The 14,228-nt window shown below is 35.7% G+C and overlaps 1 protein-coding gene across 7 annotated transcripts in view; it reads right to left on the reverse strand.

The window, feature by feature from the left end:
• The window catches only part of LOC137399341 (neogenin-like), an 87,836-nt gene that overhangs the window by 25,076 nt on the left and 48,532 nt on the right, over positions 1 to 14,228 (reverse strand). For all 7 annotated transcript variants that reach the window (XM_068085416.1, XM_068085418.1, XM_068085414.1 and 4 more), the window contains exons 11-13: positions 12,527 to 12,784; positions 8,800 to 8,963; positions 1,281 to 1,419 (exon numbers count right to left, since the gene is read on the reverse strand). In XM_068085416.1, the coding sequence (XP_067941517.1) occupies positions 1,281 to 1,419; positions 8,800 to 8,963; positions 12,527 to 12,784 (561 nt within the window). The remainder of the gene's footprint in view (positions 1 to 1,280; positions 1,420 to 8,799; positions 8,964 to 12,526; positions 12,785 to 14,228) is intronic.

Below are 14,228 nucleotides of genomic sequence, written 5' to 3' on the forward strand. Positions count from 1 at the left end.
TGAACGATAAAAACTATTATGGATTTAAACTAGCACGGGATAACACAGGGCAGCAATAGGTGAGAGAGCAATCCGCACAAAGGGTATCGCAAGCCCATGCAGAATAAGGTGTTATACATCAAACGATTATATGAAAGTGCATCGCAAGAAGTAGGCGTAGTCTGAGTTGGACATACTAATTTAATCTGCTCTGATACTTCCTTCATATGTCAAAACCAATGCATGTTGAAAAATAGATTCTTATACCAATATATTGTATTTCGTTTAATTAGTTTCGTAACTCTAAACTCATACAATCACATGTGCGATAATTAAAACAGATGCATTATATAAAATTACGTGACCAAATAAATGTAAAAATCAAAATAACACAAAAATCAATAGGTTTATATTCTCACTTGACCTTTACTTTAAAAAGAGGAGAATGGAGGAGTAACCATGGAGACAGGCAGTGTATAGGTGGAGGTAGAGATGAAGTAACCATAGAAGTACTCGTCTATAATTGGGTTTTACTAGTACAGTTTTACTATTTTTGTTTATTTTTAACAGTTGTAACCAACTTGTCCATTTTCATTAGTTTCAGTCTTTTTTTTACTTTCTTCCTAAAAACAAACAACTTACCAGATGACTTTGGAGATTCATTTTAAAGGATTGAAGTTGTTTGCTCATGTTTTTTGATTGGCTGTAGTTTTAATTTTAAAGAAAGGCTCACCGCTATTATTTTGCCGCTCTTCGTAATCGTTCTCTTGAGATTCAAAATTTTAAACTAACAAAAGGAATGTATGAAGTATTGCTTAATACTATTATAACATCAGAGAAACGAACTATTTGAAAGTGATTTGCATACATAATCAACTGATATGCAAAACTGCAGGGTTTCTAAAAACTTAGGACATCATATGCAGAAATTTTGAGATAAATTTAAGTTGCGTGTTAAAGAATTGATCTGGTGAGCGGAGGATAAGTCGAGGTTTGACTGCATGTTAAAGAGGAATCTGAATGCGTGACAAAGTTACTCTATCTAATATCAGTTGTGTCATAAAACTAAAGTCGTGAAAAGATAAAACTAAATTTTCAAGGATCAAAAGTGCTGACAGTAAAAGACGTAGCTACAGATAGACTACGGTTAAATTTAGCGCGCAATACGATTCTTTTCAACTTCTACTAACCGTGAAACCTACAGCTACATGTGCCTGCGCAAAGCTAAATTCATATGGCATGACTAAATTATGACTTATTATATTAGCTCAAAAGGAGAGACTATGCATAGCTTGACTGACCTGGCCTTGGCCTTACAGCGAATTTTGTATCCGGTAAGGGGGCCATTCCAGCTATTTTCACGGGGTGGAAGCCAACGCAGAGCTATCGTTGTGGAGCCACTCGCATCGAGTGTCGCGTTGAGAGGTGGTCTAGAAGGCTCTGTAAAGTCAGTATTATATAGTCATGAGATGTACTAGCAGCATAAACCTTGCATTTTCACCTAATAACTATAAAATGAGCGCGCTCAATAAAAATCATTCTATAGACTAGTACAAGCAGTAACTCTCCAAGAGGAAACAATTCCATCACCCTGTTTCCATGACACAGTTAATCAGCCAGTTTGTACCATCCACAAGATGGAAGTGGCACAAACCTTCACAGCACCGGCGTTAATTCGCCACACGCGAATGTCCATTGAAACACTTTCGCACAATAAGAACACGTGCGCACAATTCCAAATCTGCATTACCCCAAACTGAAAACAAAAGAACTGATAAGAACACGTGCAATTCCAAAATCTTGATTACAACGTTTAACCAAAGACCAGTCTCTGTTTTAAACTTTAGTAGAACTTAAGAATAAAATAAATTGAAAATAAAATCCATAAGAACAAATAAAACTGACTGATACCAAAATAGAAATAAAACTGATTGAGCGCACAAATAACGACATGTTTAGTCGCTGTTGTTGCCTAAGTTCTTAAGTTCTACTAAAGTTTACCGCAGAGACTGGTCGCTGGTTAAACGTTGCAATCTTATTTTTTCTTCATAAATTTTTGCGTGAAATTCGTTATGATTACCAATGGAGCGACCGACATAACATCGCAACCAAGCCGCATAGATGGAAGAGAACAACTCCCTATAAGTGCAGCTGATGCATCAGGTGTAGTACGTCTTGTGACAAGCTGTTGTGTTGCCCACCCGCGCGACGGGGACAACTCCGCAAAAACAACAGTTTGTCAAGGCAGGCTATGAGATATCATGCGCAAATATGTTCATCTCTGGATAAACCTTTTCCTATGATTCATCACAAGTTAGAGCTACCATACATGCCAATATTTACGTACTGTGTTGATGGACGAGCGCTCCACGTTCCATTTGCATGTCTGCGCTCCATTCGTGCTAACGCCCAGTCAGGTCAGAATTTGGCTGACTTTCAAATATTTAAACTAGGTGATCTATTGCCGCGATTAACAAAAATTGATTGCCAACATTTTTCTTTGTATAAAAAATTTCTAACATGTCTAAGCCAGAAGAACATAGCATTGCAAAATCAAACCTTTAAAAAAGAGAGCATTTAAAAATCCGTACATTTTGAGTTTAGATTATGGCAAACTTAAAGAAACAATGAAACTTTCAGCTAATTGCTATCGACGTTAATATGAACAATACGCTGACCTCAAAAGGCAGTACACTAAAATATTTACATTAATCAGCCCCTCCGCACTCACCACAACACGGTTTATCACTAGCAAACTGGACAAGCCTGTCAATATGTATATACAACACTCTTCATCCTCAAATGCTCGATATAAAGATATAAAGCCATTAACTACATGTATTAGAACAGTTCCCAAGATGGGTCGTGGGGTTCTAAGGTTACTCCATGGACTGAGACACACACACAGCGCCATCAAGTATTCACAAGTATGTCTGTGTTTACAAAACATAATGACTTGGGGGAGATGCACAAAGAATTTGGACTAATTGATCTTGAGAAGCGTCGGTTAGTGGGCCGTTTCTAATGGCCGACACGCTAGATGAGCATCCGGACTGACCATGCGCAGAGATAATTAGTTTAGTACCAACACCACTAGCATTTTGTATGATAGACAATAACAAAGCATAGCAAGCATTAATACGAGTTGTCTCCTCTTGATCCTAACTAGAACCGCCTTCAATTTTAAAACACAGGTATTGCACAAGGGTTCAACTTCCAGTTATTGTATAATGCGAATTGCGCAATGTATAAGGTCATGCACAGACAATGGTCTCAGTGTAAACACTATTAGCTATCTGTGTCAGCATTTTAAATGATAGTAGGCTACACCGTTTATATGACCGACTAATAATTTTAATATGACAGATTAACAACTGTTATATGATGTGTAATACAAACTGAGTAATGCGTATTGTATAACGCATATTATGTAATGTGTATTGTATAATGCATATTATGTAATGTATATTGTATAATGCACATTATGTATTGTGTATTGTATAATGCACGTTGTGTAATACAAATTATATAATGCATATCGAGTAATGAGTATTGTATAATGCATATTATATAATGCATATAGTATAATGCAAATTATGTAATGCGTATAATATAATGCACATTATGTAATGTGTATTGTATAATGCATATTATGTAATACATATTGTATAGTGCACATTATGTAATGTGTATTGTATAATGCATATTATGTAATACGTATTGTATAACGCATATTGTGTAAGAGCGTTGTATAAAATATATTGTGCGGTGAGCTTAGTGCATTACTGTAAGATTCACTAAGTCCTAATTGAAGATGTTAATAATAACTTTGCACCATCCCACCTACATGTAAGCTCTACAACAGATATGTTACTAACAATAATATGTATCCTCTTATTGCAAAGAATCACATTTCCTTTATATTACCAGCACTCAAACTCATAAGCTTGCAGATTTTGGCCGATCACAGTATGGTGACAGTATAAACCTGCAAGTCAGTATTGGAATGCAACCAACATGACTGTCCAACAAAAGTAATGCACGTGTCAGCGGCTTACGCTAATCACATTCACTAATCACATTCATAAGAAATGATTGTTAAAATGTCAAAGCTGTGACAAGCTGTCACAGGCGTGGAACTTGAATCATGTGAACCAATTCCTCTGACCCCATCAGCAGTAACAATGTTGATAAGAAATACATGTAAGATTGGGTTAGCTTTGTTAAACGTGTACTTGTAAAAGTACAGTTGAGAGCAGGCGAGGCGGCGAAGGAGTAAGGCAATAACATCTCCTAAAGGCCAATGTGCAGGAATAACTACTGTGTTGAATATATTGACTGACTCATCAATTGAGCCCATCATGGAGCTTATGTCTTAGTTCGTGGCTTTGTCAAAATTCAATTGTCTGGATTAAAAATGAAATCAAAGAGAACCAATCAAGAAAAAACCTTTGATTCCCAGAAAACAAATGGCATCATTATAGTACAAGGCAGTGGTAAATATATGTTATTGCAAACATAAAATTAGTAGCAGACACATTACATTTGTTCCCAATTTTCATAGCTTTTCAAACAAGAATTGGTGCAACACAGGATAGGCATGCACCATGGTGCAACACAGGATAGGCATGCACCATGGTGCAACGCAGGATAGGCATGCACCATGGTGCAACACAGGATATGCATGCACCATGGTGCAACACAGGATAGGCATGCACCATGGTGCAACACAGGATAGGCATGCACCATGGTGCAACACAGGATAGGCATGCACCATGGTGCAACGCAGGATAGGCATGCACCATGGTGCAACACAGGATATGCATGCACCATGGTGCAACACAGGATAGGCATGCACCATGGTGCAACACAGGATAGGCATGCACCATGGTGCAACACAGGCAAGGCATGCACCATGGTGCAGTTGCTACTAAGCTCATGCCAGTCATACAGCTTTATAATGCCCCAGCTTTAGCTATGAGTGTTGAGCTTTTTAATAATAGCTAAAAGATGGTATGGGAAAGCCTGTTGGAACAGACATAAGTCACAGGTTGTTTGGGTGAAAAGTGTTGCAAGGAATTCCAGAGCCTACTTGACTTTTTCTTATTGGCTCAAGATGACCTACACCTACTCCAGTACATCATGACAGACAGGAGACCTAGGTAAGTTAGCGCAAGTACTTAAACATGCCTCTGCAAAAAATGAAGTTGGAATACGATACACGAATTTATATCTGTGAGCACTATTCAGATGTGAAAATCTTTTGTATTGCAATAAAATGATGCTAAATCTAAGTAGAAATCATTTGAATGAAATTTTAAATTTGGGTCAACCATAGATACATAAACCATAGATATATATAGGTTTCCATATTTATGGGGTCAACTAATCAAAATGATGCCTTGTTCCTAGATAAGATATCTTTAAAAATGCAGAGATTAAGGCTGTCTAATCCTAGAGCACAGGATCTGGATGATCTCTCATATAAGTGTTGATTGGTAGAAAAAAAGTGATGTAAATTTTGAACAGCTGGATATGCATAGCTACAATAAACTATGCTTTTCTGAGGTAAGGAAAATTTTGTTCTAAACAAATATCCATATAATAAACTTTCCAATAGAATAAGTGCAAATTTTAAAGATTAAAACGACAAATAGTTCAGGTAATATGAATAATATTACAGCAGGTAAATACAATGGTTCCTGATTGAGTAATCATTGTTACAGGATTAAAACGACAAATAGTTCAGGTAATATGAATAATATTAGAGCAGGTAAATACAATGGTTCCTGATTGAGTAATCATTGTTACAGGATTAAAACGACAAATAGTTCAGGTAATATGAATAATATTACAGCAGGTAAATACAATGGTTCCTGATTGAGTAATCATTGTTACAGGATTAAAACGACAAATAGTTCAGGTAATATGAATAATATTAGAGCAGGTAAATACAATGGTTCCTGATTGAGTAATCATTGTTACAGGATTAAAACGACAAATAGTTCAGGTAATATGAATAATATTCCAGCAGGTAAATACAATGGTTCCTGATTGAGTAATCATTGTTACAGGATTAAAACGACAAATAGTTCAGGTAATATGAATAATATTAGAGCAGGTAAATACAATGGTTCCTGATTGAGTAATCATTGTTACAAGATTAAAACGACAAATAGTTCAGGTAATATGAATAATATTAGAGCAGGTAAATACAATGGTTCTTGATTGAGTAATCATTGTTACAGGATTAAACTGACAAATAGTTCAGGTAATAGGAATAATATTAGAGCAGGTAAATACAATGGTTCCTGATTGAGTAATCATTGTTACAGGATTAAAACGACAAATAGTTCAGGTAATAGGAATAATATTAGAGCAGGTAAATACAATGGTTCCTGATTGAGTAATCATTGTTACAGGATTAAAACGACAAATAGTTCAGGTAATAGGAATAATATTAGAGCAGGTAAATACAATGGTTCCTGATTGAGTAATCATTGTTACAGGATTAAAACGACAAATAGTTCAGGTAATAGGAATAATATTAGAGCAGGTAAATACAATGGTTCCTGATTGAGTAATCATTGTTACAGGATTAAACTGACAAATAGTTCAGGTAATAGGAATAATATTAGAGCAGGTAAATACAATGGTTCTTGATTGAGTAATCATTGTTACAGGATTAAGACCTGTATTTGAACACCATGGCACTCTATTTTTCAGCCCTTCTCTTGTAGTAGCAGTTTTATTAGAGGTGACGTTCAAATATAGGGTGGCATTGTATTTTTCAAATAGCTCGTTAGATACTTGAGAAGCTAAATTTAAACTTTGTATTGATAAACAGATTATTGCCTGTATTTTGCACTCTCTCTTAGAGTGCGACCCTTTTAGATGCAAGAAATCTGCTATAACTTGTCTCAAATTGTCCTAGATCTCTAAACAAATATGCATTGGGAAGCTAAGAAATATCTCTACCAGTTGATACCTATTGCTAGCAACTAACCTATGATGATCTTATAGCCTGCGTTGGAATTTGTTAGAGCTTACAATATTTTATTTCATTTTAAATTTGAAGGCATCTTTTTATTTTTGCAACTATATTTAGCAATATTGCATAAAAGCTCACTGTACTCATTGATAAGTTTGTTACAGTTTGCAGCCAAAACTGGCTTTTCATGTGCAATAGAAGAGGAGTTATGAGTGTTCATTGTAAACCAAGTTTAGATAACTGCAATGATGCTATAAAATAAAATGCTAGATTTATAAGTTATATAATAATAATCTATCAAGTGCTACTCAAATATATTCAAAAACCAGTGACAAACAGATAATATTTATAATGCATGCACAAACAAAAATCAACATTTTTAAAATTAAACTATTTGTATCGTTTGTTTGGAACCATTTGATCTTCTGGCTGTTCAATACCTTCCAACATGCTTTCTGACCTCAACTTCTCTTCTGCGCTGCCGACTGGTCAATATTACCATTCAAACAATTTTTTTAGCTGAGCAAACCTTTTACGCATTGCTATTTAGAAAACTTTTCGCAAAAATAATGATCACTTTTTAGTCACATACATGCTCAGCGCAACATTTAGCCTGACAATAGTAGTACAGATTCATTCGTGATCGTAAAACATTTTCACACACGTCGAAGTATCAAGATAGCGTTAAACAAGGAACTACTACTATCAGCGTGATGCAGCTAATATTTTCTTTTTCAAAACCGTAAGCTTTCGAGTTAAAAAACGGAATTTGATTCGACCAGCAACCATAAAAGAAGAAATTATTTATAATATAACCAAGTCATTATTTGGTGGACACTTTTCTACTGATCACTTACTACTATGGGTTCGTAAAGATTAAAGAGTGTCAAAGTGGTAGTCAAATAGAGGTGGCCCTCAATTAAAGGGTGGCACACTATTTCTCGATCCCGCCTCATTTAGTGGCGGTCAAATAGAGATGGCGGTCAAATAGAGATGGCGGTAAAATAAACACGCTCTACTTTTTAACCCTTCTCTTACGGTAGCGTTCAAAAGGAGGCTCTACTGTATGTGGATTTTGTAGAGCTTAGTCATATTTCTGACTGTGAAGCCAAAGAGACAAGCCTTCAATGAAGCTTGAAAGTGGCTCATACATTGCAAGCTATAGTGAGACTAACATTTATTTTGTTAACATTTTGCATGTCTTGTTTTTTATACATATATATTTTTTATGGCTCGCACTTCTAAAAACCTTTAGTGACATCTGAACAATAGGGAATAATAGCAAATCTGCATGACTGGACTTCGAGCCTTGAAACTAGCTGTAAATAAAGATAATGCAATAATATGCCGGAATGAGTAGAATAGTTCCCATATCACTGGCTTGTGAATAGCAAAGATGCTGTCACTCAATCATAGTGTCAGCCGTCTGTTAGAATATCTGTTAGAATATCGTTTGTTAGAATATCGTTTAAAAACATACTACAGCAGATGAATATGTTTTCATGCTCATCCCCCCTTATCATGACATAACAGTTTATAGGCTACACAAATTCTGGTGATTATGAACTGCCCAAAGGCCAGCTACAAATGCTGATGAGATACTTATGGCATTCAAAGTAAGTTACCATGTAGCTAAAATCAAGTTATTCCCTAGAGCTCATGCATGTAACAACTGAGGAACTGTTTTTGTGTAATTAGTTTAGGAATGACCATCAAAATAGAAATACTTATTTCATGTTCAAGTTTATTCACATTAACTGGCTTTTAAAGATGCTCTCCGCTTGTGTTTGTTTGCTTAGAATAATTTATATGCGCTACAGAATACTCACCCGCGGAAAAGGTACGGACACGGATGACCTTATCATCATCATGAGCACCCTGACCATTGGCATTTTCAGCGATGACTTTTATGTAATACTCGCGGTACGGGTGAAGATTGGGGATTGTTACGACAGTATTATTCGTGAATGAATAACTATCATTGTGGAAGATGCTGAAAAGCAAGAAAGGAGGTAAGTTTTTTCAATTACACGTGAAGAAAAGGACATTGATTACGCAGTAAATCACAACCTGATTGACTATAAATATGTACAATAATTCCTCCCAAAACATTACAAGGACAAATAGCTGTATTGACGGACTGAGCAAGTTGAACAAATAAGGTGTACAGCTAGCAAAACGATGGATAATGCGTAATGACGTCAATATAGCCCATCTATCATATCCTAGTGATATCTTCTCTTCAAACCTGGTTCACGCTGGATACCATGAACAAGAAAAACTAACAAGAAATCTACATGAACATAATACTAGCAAGGTATAAACAGAGTCAAATGTGTGCAGAGTTCAAATAACAAAACTGAAGTCAAAGCTTTTTTCAAACGCTATGATTTTTGGCATCAATCACCATTTTTCGTATCAGTGTTTCATGCTCATCATTCTCTAGAGAGCACCTGGTTTTAAATTTTAAAACTGTCCATTATTATAGGATTTTTTTACGCATGTATATATCATCCATACTGATAAACTTATTTAGCATTGATGATTATGCCGTCTTCAAATGGCAATCCAACAAAACACTAAATACAATAATGCAGACCTACCCAACATTCAATGCAAGGTCAGCTAGGTGCTGAACTACAGGCAGCTGTTCACAAATAAAAACAAACGATGGCTAAAATATTTTCATACACAACTACCTACACAACTACCTACACAATCCAAGTGTCAATCACAATTAAGCAACGAATATTTTTCCATCCGATTTCAGAAGAAAATTTAGCGAGTAGCAGATACTAATTTATTTGCACAACCAGAGTTGGAAAAAAACCATAGTTTTTATGAAAAAAACAGGTTTTTAGGTTTAAACCGATTTTCATGATTTTTATAATTTGACCGAGGTTTTTGCAATTCTAAGTCTAATTAACATCACTTACTATAGCTGCATGATTGAGTATTGAACATACACATGTGAAATCATCTATTAAAGATGGTACTGTGGGAGTTATTATGGGAAAAAAAGAAAGAAAACATATGGAAATTTCAGAATGAATCTTTAATCAAACATGATTGATGAAATACAGAGCAGAAATCTTATCATATAAAGTGAATATATTACATACAGCTCTATGAGTAAGTAGGAATTTAATCCAAGTGATTAGTTGTGTGGTGGTGCAGAGCAGAGCATAATGCAGATGCATTGCTAGTGTTTGGAGCAGTGGCAGGTGACTCAACTTCTATCACCTGAATCTAGCATCACTGTCTAAATTGGTGTTGTCAGCTTGACATTTTGCTACGTGAGCTTTAAGCTTATCTGTGTGACCTCGCGTTACGACAGCACACCTATTACATTTTGCCTCAAAACCTTTGCCTTTTGCAGTTCGAGTGATAAACTGCCAAACGGGATCCTGTTTTCGAGGCATGTTGAAAATTGGAGACACAACTTGGTAAACTGATATCTACCAATCCAACTACTTTGGCTTGTGCCCAAAAATGAAATACTTGTTTGTAAACTTGAAGCATTTGCCCAAAAGGATTTTAATGTTTTAATTTCTAATCATAAGCAATCCTTTCTCACTGGCCAGACTTGAGAAAGTATTACCGTACTTTTCGGACTATTAGCCGCTACTTTTTTCTGACGATTTGAGCCATGCGGCTTATATAAGGGGGCGGCTATTCTGTGGCGTTTCCTTTCATCGCTAGGGCGCATTAACCAGAATCTCCAGTTAGTGCGCCTCTAGCGGTGAAAGAAAATACGAAACAATGTATAACGGCACTGTTCCGTTAGGCCCTAGGTTAAAAAGCGTCGGTTAATACAAAACAGTGCCAAAAGGCACTGTTCCGTTTTAAACAGCAAAGTTGCTGCCGCGTTACAAAGCACCGTCCTGAGTTCTGCGGCCTATACAAAGGTGCGACTTATGTATTGTTTTATTATCGTTTTTTGGAAAATAAAGCAGATGCGGCTTATAGTCTGAAAAGTACGGTAATTCATTATTAGAGATGATGATTGGATTAGTATATTTCACATAGTTTTTTATATTTCATCGGTAAAGGGATCATCATACCACTTGATAAAAGCAATTGAAAATGAAATTTACTAATTCATTGTTGTGCTAGGATTTCATGTAGTTTCAACTTAGCTCTGCCATCACTTTACTACTTTGTCCTAGATAGACTTCCACAGCTGATAATTATATAGAATTGTATTTCTACCGTACATGAACCACTAGGAGCTTGAAATATTATGTTTTCACAAATAATTATGAAAAAACAAGAAAAACCGGTCATGTCTATGTGTAATTAAATAAACCATATAAATACGGTATGGTATATATAGCCATGCCCTATAATATAAAACATAATAGCCACCCATGTAAATACGGTATGGTATATATAGCCATGCCCTATAATATAAAACATAATAGCCACCCATGTAAATACGGTATGGTATATATAGCCATGCCCTATAATATAAAACATAATAGCCACCCATGTAAATACGGTATGGTATATATAGCCATGCCCTATAATATAAAACATAATAGCCACCCATGTAAATACGGTATGGTATATATAGCCATGCCCTATAATATAAAACATAATAGCCACCCATGTAAATACGGTATGGTATATATAGCCATGCCCTATAATATAAAACATAATAGCCACCCATGTAAATACGGTATGGTATATATAGCCATGCCTTATAATATAAAACATAATAGCCACCCATGTAAATACGGTATGGTATATATAGCCATGCCCTATAATATAAAACATAATAGCCACCCATGTAAATACGGTATGGTATATATAGCCATGCCCTATAATATGAAACATAATAGCCACCCATGTAAATACGGTATGGTATATATAGCCATGCCCTATAATATAAAACATAATAGCCACCCATGTAAATACGGTATGGTATATATAGCCATGCCCTATAATATAAAACATAATAGCCACCCATGTAAATACGGTATGGTATATATAGCCATGCCCTATAATATAAAACATAATAGCCACCCATGTAAATACGGTATGGTATATATAGCCATGCCCTATAATATAAAACATAATAGCCACCCATGTAAATACGGTATGTGTAAATGTGTAAATGTGTAAATTAAATAATGCAGTCTTTGCAATTTGAGCGCAATAAACCATAAAAACCGGTTTAAAACCAAAAACCGTTTCAAACCATAAAAACTGGTTTACTCGGTTTTTCGAAAAATATTTTTCCAACCCTGACTATTATATCGTTGTAAACCAAAATTTAAAAATGCTACGAGATACCCTCCAAGTTGACCCTCCAAGTTGATGGCTTAAGGCCCCAGGCTAAAATCAGACTGACAATGGCTCAAGCCAGACATTTGCGTAAGGCTTGAAATTCAATATAGATTTGACACTCATTAATGAATAGCAAAGTTAGGTTCATAGACCTGGGGCTAAAAGCAAACACACTATAGCCCATGACAGACTAATATCACTGGCTCTGATGGAAGGCTGTCAGCCTGAAAATGCTGCTTCAGAAGGGCTCCGCAGTCAGCTTACCGGTAGCGAATGATGGTGCCATAGGTAATGTTAGGAGGATCAAAGCTAACGACTATAGACTGAGAACTTGACGCCCAAACTTTCAAGTTGCGAACTGCTGACGGGACATCAATCTCAGCCGCTGTAGTTCTTCTTATCTGTGCGCTCTCTTCGCTGTAACCATTTCTATTGATCGCCCGGACAGTAAATATATACTCGGTGTTTGGTTGGAGGTTTTGCCATGTGTAATTCTGGCTTGTTGTATTGACACGCCGTAATCTACAAAAAAGCCAGGCATTTAATAAAAAATAACCAAAACTATAGATCTCAATAATCAAAAGGCTGAGTAATATAACATTGAATTTGTAAAATTCAAATATTTGCAAGGTATAAATTTCTCGCGAGGACGAATCTACAACCATTTTTCTAACGTGAAGGATGGACAGGATTAGCTATAATTAAACATGGTAAGCCAGAAAATGGGTGGTTAAGATAAACTTGAGGGTAAATTGTCAGAAATACATGATTAAAATAGCGATATTCATGTCCGAGTGATAAAAATGAACAGTTCATTATTACTATAGTCAGTGTGGTAGGCTGAGATGCTATGAACAAGACCAATAATGAATTTGTAAGAAGTATATCTGATGCTTCAGATTAATTTCCTTTTAAGTTGGTTGTTGCCGATCTCAATATGGAGGCCAGGTCTGAGGCATCCCTATTAAAAGGCTAGTTGTCTATCCCGCTTGTTGGCATATTCTCAAGCCATAAAAGGCAAGGAAGCAAGACCAAGCGTATTTTCCGGAGCTTCAGATAGGCTACACTACTAGAGGTAATATGTAATCTGTGATGCTATTTCTTTGCTTGACTAAATCTATTCCAAGCATGACACCAATAGATAGTCATCACAAACCTCATCCTGGTCGCTCAGTCGAGACAATGTCGGCAACAAACATTCAAATCTTCGATCAAACCATGAGGTAAAAACGCTGTCCAGTCTAAAAATCTCAATCACTACATTTCCTTGTTCTGAAAATCAATCCTACGCCAAATTGTAAAGATTAATACTAGGGGATTGTCAAACTTGTGACATATTTATATACACATTTAAATAAATTGGTTGGTTATTTATCGTTATACAATGACAGTAATTGAGGGAAATACAATCAATTCTTGACATCAATTCCGACATGTGCTTCCCACGTGATAACTATCACATATTAGAACAAATATTCTTACAAGAAATCTTTAAAATGAACTTAGTTCATTCTAGAGCCAAAAACCATGTTAAATACTTTGACAAATTACATGTAGGACTGAAACAAGTATGTTACACTATGTAAAAACGTAGATCAAACCTAAATGACATGTATGTTACATTGTGTAGAAATTTAGATCAAAGCTAAACTGACAAATGATGGATCAACATACATGTATTTGTTATTTTACCCAAGTTATACCCGAGCAGAAGTATAGGCTTAGCAATGCACAGGTTGAGTGGATGGTAAGTAATAGAATATGTGGAATACCTTCTACTAGATACCTATTCTAAATATCTATTCTAAACATTTTAACTTTTCACTTTCACCTGCAAAACTCGAAGTTTCAAGAAATTTTGTGGATGTTGGAAATGATGTTGTATGTTGTAACCAAATATTGGCTCAAATTTTATATGATATGTTGGAAAGTTCATACATAGGTGATAGTAGATCAGGGCTAGACT

Source organism: Watersipora subatra, chromosome 7 (assembly GCF_963576615.1).
Source record: "Watersipora subatra chromosome 7, tzWatSuba1.1, whole genome shotgun sequence".
Taxonomy (NCBI): domain Eukaryota; kingdom Metazoa; phylum Bryozoa; class Gymnolaemata; order Cheilostomatida; family Watersiporidae; genus Watersipora; species Watersipora subatra.